Source organism: Corvus cornix, chromosome 6 (assembly GCF_000738735.6).
Source record: "Corvus cornix cornix isolate S_Up_H32 chromosome 6, ASM73873v5, whole genome shotgun sequence".
NCBI classification, from domain to species: domain Eukaryota; kingdom Metazoa; phylum Chordata; class Aves; order Passeriformes; family Corvidae; genus Corvus; species Corvus cornix.
Genome location: NC_046336.1, coordinates 6,927,160 through 6,937,131, shown reverse-complemented (window position 1 = coordinate 6,937,131; position 9,972 = coordinate 6,927,160). Strand labels below are relative to the sequence as shown.

The 9,972-nt window shown below is 38.9% G+C and overlaps 1 protein-coding gene across 1 annotated transcript in view; it reads left to right on the top strand.

The window, feature by feature from the left end:
• The first annotated feature begins 5,374 nt into the window (after positions 1 to 5,374).
• LOC104694994 (pancreatic lipase-related protein 2) overlaps positions 5,375 to 9,972 on the top strand; it is a 35,226-nt gene continuing 30,628 nt past the window's right edge. Inside the window, exons 1-5 of the mRNA XM_019293962.3 lie at positions 5,375 to 5,546; positions 6,480 to 6,528; positions 7,673 to 7,827; positions 8,800 to 8,925; positions 9,818 to 9,952. Coding sequence (XP_019149507.1) covers positions 6,480 to 6,528; positions 7,673 to 7,827; positions 8,800 to 8,925; positions 9,818 to 9,952 — 465 coding nt within the window. The 5' untranslated portion in view covers positions 5,375 to 5,546. The remainder of the gene's footprint in view (positions 5,547 to 6,479; positions 6,529 to 7,672; positions 7,828 to 8,799; positions 8,926 to 9,817; positions 9,953 to 9,972) is intronic.

Genomic DNA, 9,972 nt, shown 5'->3' with positions numbered 1-9,972 from the left:
ATATCACTGAAATCTGACCATTTTTTCATACATTTGTATGCAGTCAGATACAGCTATAAACACCCTGGAACACTGCATAACCCTGAAATCAATACTGCAGTGCTGCCTTGTACCCTTGCTTGTTGAAAACAATGACAATCACTTCATCTGACTGAAAAAGAGGCTGGGTTGGACTCACATTGTGAAACATTCCAGTTAAACTTATTAAGTCTAATTGGTGTGGTAACCTTGAGTGCTGTGCTGGTTGCAACATCCCACTCCCACATTCCTTAGGCTTAAAATGACTTCATGCTTTGTAGCCCTGCCTCATAACTCTCATTTAGGGAAGATCTTTAAAAAGCTTTCCTTGCTCCTCATGATTGTTTTAATTTTTTTTTTTTTTTTAAAGCTGTGGTCCTTAACTTCAAAGCCAAAAGCCTTAAAATCAAAATGATAATGCTCAATTTTTCTGAAGTAATTTTGAATGTGATTTAACTGTCTTGTAAAATAAATGAATTACATCCTCTAGCTTTTTCATTACTTCATTTACAGAAAGATGCTATAAACTAATTACTTTTCGTCATAGTCTACCCTGTATTAGCTGGCCTCCCTCAAAGGAGTTTTGCAAGACCTTCCAAAAATAGCAGAGGGCAAAGGTGGTGCTTCATTAAAAGCAACCGACTGGATTTAATTCCAGTAATGGCCAACAAATTCTTAAAATTCTGATAGTATTCTCAAAGCATCCTAAAAATCCAAACTGCCTGAAGAAACAACGGTACTCAAAAACAAAATAAAGAAGCCCTCCTGTTCACAGTCAGCCTTGTATCTTGCTCTTATCAGCAAATATGATAAAAGAGTATTCCCTGTGCAAGTCATCCTTTGGTACAGGGAGTGGCAAAGCCAGTGAGAGGTGCCAAGCAGACTTTGGAACCATCCATGTGCTGCTTCTCCTTCTGCCGGCATTTCCAGGAGTTCTTCTGAGGAAGAAAGCTCTAAATCACAGCTCCAAACTCCAACCTCCTGTCCAGACACGACACGAATGAGGCACAAACACAAGCCTGTGGTCACAGGTGGAGAAGATACCACAAAACAACACAAAATTTTATGGAAGCATTACAGGTGTTGCCACACCACAAGTGGTTAAGAACATATTTATAGTGGCACAAACATAACAGCGCCTTGATGGAAACTTTCTGTGCTCAGCTGAAGTTAAAGGGAATGTGATGGAACAGAACCAGCGCCTGCAAAACAACAATTAAACCCACAAACACCAGGACCCATATCACAGCAAAGGTCTCGTATGAAACCATCTGGGGTTTTTGTTATGTGTTTCCATTTAATAGCAACTAACGGCTTGTATAAATTAATACAATTCCTTTCATTTATTTCATACTTTTCACTGTAGTTTACTAATTTACATCCCAAAAAATTAGATCAATGCACATAGTGTTCATAGGCCTTAAAATACCTTGCTGTGGAAGATGTAAAATTTTCTGTTTATATCATATTCCTTAGGTCCCTATTTTGGACTTTTAAATTCAATGTTGTCCTCAGAATATGCACTGAGCACAAGAGTGTTTTATCACAGAAAATGATAACCAGCTAATTCACCTGGAATTCTGTTTTGATTGCAAATGAAGGCATAACTGCAGGAATAAACATATTTTCTTTATTAAGATACAAACTTCAGATCTTACCTGGTGTAAATAAGAAAAAAACTTGGGCTTCCGTGGAACAAATGAGTCATGCAACAACTGTTAGTTTAGATGGTATTAAAATACAAAGTAAATGGAACTTAACATTTGGTACTCTTTCTTTAGCTAAGAAGTATTTTATTCTATGAGTCATCCCATTGGGATTGGCATCAATAAAAGTATTAGAAGCTGGATCATAATAAAGGCACAGCAGATATAAAGAGTAACAATCCCTTCATATCTTTTTCAGCAGCCAAGCAGACTGGAATGAGTAGAAAAATACTTTCTGGTATTTAATTTTTTTTATTCAAAACTGTTACAACTGATGTGTTGAAAAAGGTGACCTTTATTTTACTGTTACCATCTATAATATTCACACATTATTCATACGCCCAAAACTGAATTATACACCCTGCAATGTGCATAGATAGGTAGGTCCCTGCCCAGAAAATCTATTCTCTCAATTAAGATTTGACAGTGGGTGCAATTAAAATTAAGAGAAAAGGAAAAAAAAACCCATAAATAAACAGCCTGCACAATAACTTGCCTGAATTATCCCTATTAGGCCTATTTTTTAATTCTAAGATATTATATGCACTTTACCTCATCATGTAAGATGATTACAGATGCTGCTGAGGCAGGGAGCTTTTAGGAGAGAATGCACAAAGCTATGTTTAGCTTTGTTAGCTGCAGAAAGAACCTTCTACCACATTTAGCCACTTCATCCCTCATGAAAACACATTAATTGATAAAACTTCAGGACAGAAGGAATCTTCCTTACTGGTTTTGGTAATGGAGAGCAAAACACAGATGTCCATCTTCTCCAGCCTGATGGAATAAGTAGTCATTTTCCCATGTACCCCAGCACATAAGAGAAAAACAGAAGTCAGCCAAGAACAGAGATGGAGTTATGAATGTTATCTATAAAATGAAGAGGATCATGGAGAGGGCAAATACAAAATGACTTGTACCTTTCCTTCCACACTGGTAACAGGGGCCATGAATGGAAGCTGGCACTGCTCACCTGAAGAGAAAGGAAAGGAGATGATGCTCCTCACACTTGCACAATGTGCTTGAGACAGGATGCTGGGTGTGCTAGAGCTGTGTGTGAGTTCAGGGGCAGCTTGGACAAGCTCATGGACAAGAAATTCTCAGGAACTTCTAAGGGATGGAGAGTCAGCATTTTGTTGCCTGCTGCTTCCTCACCAGGTCCCTGGTAAAACTGAAGCAGTTAACCCCATTAAAGTGCGAAGATTTCTAGAAGCCAACACAGAAGTGCTGACGTCTGACAATGCTGCTGAGCTATGAGCTTTCCTGGTATTAGTAAACTAGCATGGAAAACCCATTTCATGCCTGTCAGCTGGAGTAAATCCTGTGACTAATTTGTTACAAATATGAGGATACCTTGCTCTTCCAGTAACCTTGTCTTAAACGCTGGAGGAGAGCTGTGGTGTCCCACTGACTGATGAAAGGCATCAAGAATGTCACTAAAGAATCACTTCATATGTTCTGAGAAAAGCTTGGGTAAGTTAAACTTCATTTGATGCTCAATATTGGCTGGAATGATGATCTGTAAGGATTGCCTAGCACATGTTTACACCTAGGATGTGACACAGCGATGTCCTCATCTTAGGTAAAATCAAAAGCCCTTCAATATGTTGTTGTTTTAATTTTAACTTGGCGAAGTCACAGAATCTTGTAAGTGATCTGAAATCTGCACCACCAGACTGCAGTTGAGTCCATGTTGCAGCAGAGGTTTCAGGTATGGTTTGGCACTATAATACCAAGTTTGAGAAAGATCTCTTAATGTTATGGGTTCTTCACATTTCTTGAGCTCCCCTGAGAAGGTAGGCACCAAAATACTCTGAATAGGTAAAGTCTATGAATTCAAATTATTCAAGAATAATTTATTGAATCAACGAGATTCATTTAAAAGTTTGAGTGACCTGTTTCTGCAGTAAACTTTCCTTCTGAAGTGTAAAGAAATTGTGAGGATAGAATGAAATGAGGGTTTGGTCCAATATTATATGTAATAGAAGCAGGTAAGATTAGATACTAATTTTCTGTGGGGCCCTTAAATTCTAATGAATCAGCCTGTCTTTGTCTATGAATTCTTGACAATATAAAAAACAAGCATTAAGTCCTTTCAAATGTGATGCTTTATCGGAGATCTGAGTATACCATACATCACAGTTCCGAGTTCCATTAACTATTATTGAACCCAGTTTTTTTCAGGATGACCTAGGATAACTTGGAAGCAGATTATTTTCCGTGTGCATCCTTTAAACTTTTTTTCATTTTTTGTTTACTGAGCTTCTGTGGGTGACTGGTTAACTGATCTGTTTGCAACCCAACAACGGACTTTAATTATGTGAGCAGAGGATAACTCAATTTTAATGCAACTAATTCAACACTTTACTGGACTAACTTAGTCTTGAAGAGATGAATAGGAACTCCCTGAGCTACATACTCACCTTGATTCTTAATTTTCTGCTAGGGACACTGAGCAAAGAGTTGGAACGTATATTTGCTTCTACAATATACAGCTGAAAAAATTAACTTCTCAAGGTTAGCTTTATTTAAAAAAAAAAAAAAGGAAAACCTTGACCTTGAAAATGCTTTTGTACCTAGCATTTGCAAGAATCTCTTTAACCCAGTTCATATTTTTGTGTGCTAGATATGGAGTAACTCATCAGTCAGTGGAAAGGATTATACCAAAAGGGAGTCTCCCCTTCCTGTACACCCTTGTCTTAGGAGGTGTCAATAGTCACCCTAATACTTAAAGGGTTTAACATTAAAATGTGGAAATGCAGGTTTCTCATTTGTGTCTACACAGAATAATGGAATCATTTAGGTTGGAGAAGCCCCACATACACCTACAGGAACAAAGATTTCTAGGAAAGTCTGATCAGAAACGTGAACATAATAGTATAACAACAATATAGTACTATGTGAAATGACATCATTATCAAAACACTAAAAAATAAAATTACTGCAATTAATACAATTTAATTATGAAGATTCATGGTGATTGAATGTGGTGACAATCTGCCCCACGAACTATTCTCCTCTCTTTAAAAGCATTTCTGTCACCTTTTCAAAGAAGCCAGGTAATTCATCCAGTAGCAAAATTAGAGATAAGAGATCTACAAGATGAACAAATAAAAAGTGACAAACTAAGCTATTTAGTTTTTTTATTATTTTTCATACTTCTTTCTGCATTTTCTCCAGTGACAGTTTGAACCTTGCAAACATATGCTAGCTCATCCCAAAACACCTTTTTTATGTCTTTGTCTTGCAACAGTAGACTTAGATATCAAACACAAACTTGAAAACGTTGCTTAAGACTGTAAGTTATTTAAGGCAGGGATCAGTTCCAGGAAGGACAGTTTTGCTATTAAAACTGTGGATTGGAATGCAAAGGATGGGGGCTCTGCCACTGCCATCGGGTGTGATGTTAAGTCACAATCTCAACTCAGCATCGCACCAAGAGGAGCAGCCCCACTGATCCTGAAAGGCCCTGTGTTTGTTCAGTGTTTACATCACAATTCCCACCAATTTTTAGCTTTGAAAATAATAACCAATGGAGGAAAATAACACCCTGTTTGAAACTTTGCATCAGGTAGGTGGAGTCACGCAGCAACTGGTTGGACCTGGTTGGTGTTATCTTGGATGAAGGCTGACAGAAGGAGATCTCTTTTGGCATTACCCAACAGAGCCACAGATGCAGCTGGGAATCCAAGCATTGTGGAGCAGCAGAGGGCAGGCACAGTGCTGTCCTGCTTCTCTCCAGGTTCCTCAAAGAGCTTCTGCAAGGTTTGCCACAAGCACCTGGGAAGCTGACCCTGAGAACTTTCTCTGAGCCTTGCCAAGGTAAAATGGGATGCACTGGAGCCAAGAACATCTAAGGAACTGAAATAAGGATCATGATGATGAGGTGTAGGGTATTTGGTGAGTGGCTGGAGGAGAGGAGATGGAAGCAGGATATCCTTGAACCTGCACTTGGTTTCACAGGGGTGAACTCTTTGCTCCCAACAGTGTATTATGGACTTCAGGGGACTGGGAAGACTGGTCAGGAAGGGGATGCAGGACTCTGCCTGTGCAGCACTGGTTGGATGATCTGGGCATGACATTAGATTTTTTAAGAATTGTCTATTTTCCTCTGAAGATAAGTTGCTTGTGGTAGTAGTGAGGGTGTACTTCAAGACTTTCCCTGCTTCCCCTTGGAGTAAATGATGGGTTCCATTTACTCCAATGCTTACCTATCAGCTGGTGATCAAGTGATCACACAGATGAGGGCTGATAAGCGTACATGGCTGATAGCAATGATCAAAATGAGTTTTCAAGACTATCTGTATGATTTATGAGCACAAATTAGTTTTGTTCTTGGGGGTTTTTTTAAATACAGTCATTGAATGACAGTTCTGTGAGTAACTTTTCCATTAAATCCTAGGACAAACTTCACTCTGTAAAAATATGTTGTTGTAAATCCTGTAAGAATTTAATTTGCATGCCCATAAACTGCAGATCTACAGAGAAAAAAAAGTTTCTGTTTGTCAAGGACAGGAAGATGATCTTCCTAAAGGATACCATGATTATGCAAATCTCCATGGCAAGCAGAAATAATCCCAAAGCTATTTTCTTGAAATCTTACTATGTTTGAGGAAGTGTGGCTTTTTTTGGATCTAACTCAGTAAATGACTGAAGTACTAAGTTTCAAGGGGGTTTAATGGGTTAAGGGAACCTTTAGGTGAATTCCAGGTTCTAATTTCAGTTATGTTTGAATTGTGTTCTTTTTCACTTCAGATGTTTGCAGTATGGATCACTACTCTTTTTCTTCTCAATGCAGCCAGAGGTGAGACATATAATGAGTAAACTCTATAAACAGTAAGAATTATGTGCAACTTACACCAGGATATCCATATGCTAGAAAAAGTATGTTCATTGGAAAGGATTTAACATAATTCTTCATTAGGACCACTGAGTCATGTCATGTCTTTCCCACATTTAACCCACTCCTCTTTAGTTCTGTAAAGGTTTTTGCAGCTAGCAAACAGAACAGGAATTAGAAAGGTATTTTTATATGTGAGTTGATAATAAAATTCTTCCAGAACATTTTTTCCCTACCCACCCTTAATGCACTCATGGTAGCTATAACCCTGGTAGTGAGAGCCTGGGTACCTACTCGTCACAGTGCTATGCAGAGAACAAGAAAATAGTCTTGATCCAAAATACCTCTTTAATGACAGGAAAGAATAGTCTTTTTAATAGCAATAAAAATTATTTGGGATTTCACAGCTGTTGTGCTGTAACAGTGTGGAAGGATGACAATTAATGGCAACACCTGCATGTCATATTTGCACCATTACTATATTAAAGGCACAATAGAAATTGGGAAACCCGTCCTTCAGGCACAGACCACACTTCCTGAGGCAGTGCTTTGCTCTGAGCTTCCATTCAAATTCCACTTTACTGCTTCCACTAAAATCTTATGGTGATAAAAAAAATATAAGGGAGATGTTTAATGTCCATTGTGGAGCAACCAGAGGTGTCTATTTTAATGTTTTGGTTTCTTTTTGCTCCTTCATGAACTGTTGTGCAAGAAATAACAATTTAGATAATCCCTGGAGCATTAGAAGTGATTTGAAGGGCTACTTTGTGCTCACAGCAAAAGCTGGTTTCTTCTCTGGATCAAGATTTTATTGTCTTTTTCCAAGGGCTGTGGTAACAATGTGTTTGACTAAACACATCCTTCATTCTCCTGAGTTTACCAAGCTGAGCTCCAGGGTCTGTTTGCAGCAGGAAGCACTCCTGAAGTTCAAGTCCTTGCTACAAGCACCAGAGCACAACTGAGCCCCCTAATGAAAAATGCTCACAAGTGCCATCATAATCTGAATCAGGCATGTTTGTCTTTCCTGGAGTAAACACTCTCCTGCCAGCTTCATGTACAGAACCTGTGACATTCCCAGAACACTAACACCTTTCTTTGTGTACCCCAGGGAGGGAAGTTTGCTACAAAAGGCTTGGATGCTTTTCAGATAGCCCCCCTTGGGCTGGGATCCCAGGGAGACAACTGGCAGGCTTGCCCAGCTCTCCAGATGATGTGAACACAAATTTCCTCCTTTACACCAGAGATAACATGGTGAAATACCAAGTAAGAAACTGCTTTGTTTTCAAATACTGACTGTGTATAATACATTCAACAAATTCTAGGGACAGTTTCTTTTCTCATATATGTTTGCTCTTAAGACTCCCAGGAGAACCTCCAATTCTATATTAGATACATGATGATTTTCTTCCATCTTTTTTCCTTTTTCCTCATTTCAGCTCTCTGAGAAGCCAGGTATATTTACAACATATTAATCACAGCCCTCCAACACAAGTTATTACATGTAAAAGGCTCCAGAGTTAAGGGGTTTTATATAAATGGCAGGCACAAACAGTGGAAGTGTTTATTAAGTCACTTCAGAACAAGTCCAACTCCTCCAGCTGAGAGGGCCGATGAGGTTTTAACAAATCAGTCTTTCACTGAAGGTGAGATGTGTGCTAATTAGTGCATGACATCCAACTTTTAAATCAACAAAACCATAACAAAAAATATGTAAGAGCTAGTACTCAGAATTTCTTTAAAAGAAAATGATGTCTTCTTTCTCAATGCACACCAAAATACCTACAGCCTCTGACTTTGTAAGCCTGGTGGGCTTTCCCATAAAATATAAATGAAGCAATGAAGGTCTTATCTTCAAAGGAAAAAAGAAAGAAAGATAGGTATAGTTTCAAAGTCAATCACATAATACCTTTCAGAAGATGCTATCTTTGCATATCTACGGCCAAGTTTGATAAAATCTTGTACTTACATAGCATGTTGTACCAGTATATCTCAAAGCAGTGTGCAAAAGATGCCAGTATCATTAGTTCAATTAACCAGAGGAAGTGAATCATTTGTTGAAGTGATTAATTGATTTCCCCTCAAAAGGCAGTTTAGGAATGAGAAATAAGACCCATCTCTTGAGGGTTCAGATCTATGCCTTAACCATCGGGGTACTCTGCCCTTTATCAAAATGTAGTGGGATGGAGCAGTCACATCCTTGTTTTGTTTGTTGGTTGTTTGGTTTTTTTGGCACAGAAAATTTCAGCCACAAACCCTTCAACTATAAAAGCTTCGAATTTCCGAACACACAGGAAAACTCGCTTCATTATACACGGCCACCTTGCTGGAGCAGATCTCCCCTGGATAACAAGCATGTGCAGGGTAGGTACAACTATTGTTTGACAGTCATTTTGTATTTGAAAAGTCTTGCATTTGAAAGTCTAAATATCCACCTCTGGCTTAAAATCCCCATGTGAAATTTACAGCTCTGTTCCCTTGTTAATTCAGGGCATATATAAGGAGCACAAAAGTCAGAATGAGGCCCAGTTCCACATGACCACCCTCTTGTTCCTGGCTATGAGTACAGTGCACTTGAGCTTTCTGCTGAATGCCCGTTTGCTGCATTCACCTCCACAGGGAAAGCTATAATAAACTGATTTTTCAATTCCTTGCCAATAATAAAGGGGGAAAAAAGAGTAAGTTTTCTCACCTCAGCAAAAGGTCACAATAAACATGTCAGTTTCAGTGAGACATTTGATCTAATAAAACCAAAAGGCTTTGTTCAGCAGATTGGTTTCATTTTACTCTGGCGCATTTCAAAAATGAAATTGTGTCAGAATAAAAAACAAAATCAGAAAGTTCCATTGGCAGAAGTGGATAAATAGAATATTTTGGTTATAATGTATGAATTTAGGGCTGAACAATGCAAGCACAAATTTGAGAATCCTTTTAGACAATCCAAGCCAAAAAAAATTGAAGAATAAAGCCTGGACCTCTTTTGGTAACAGGGGTACTGTCATCAAGAGAAGTTGGTACCTTAGAGCCAACCAAGGTGTCTGGAATGGAAAAAGGAGCTGAAGGAAGCTTGTGAGTGTCCTCTAATCACTGGTTCCACTCTGCCTCCTTGTGTTGATCTTCGGCATCAGTAGGAATTACTAAAGATGTGTCTTCACTGGCCACACAAACGGAACAAAATATAGTTTACATATGCCCTGCTACAATTGTAATTAACTCCTGTTTGCTTCTTCTCTGTTGCTTTCGTGTTCTCCACCAGTTCATGCTCCACACTGAAGATGTGAACTGCATTTTGACAGACTGGAGGGGAGGCTCCAGTGGTCTGTACACGGACGCCGTCAACAACGTCCGCATTGTGGGGGCCGAGCTGGAGTACCTGGTGAACTTCCTCGAGGTAAAATATCCCTGGAATGT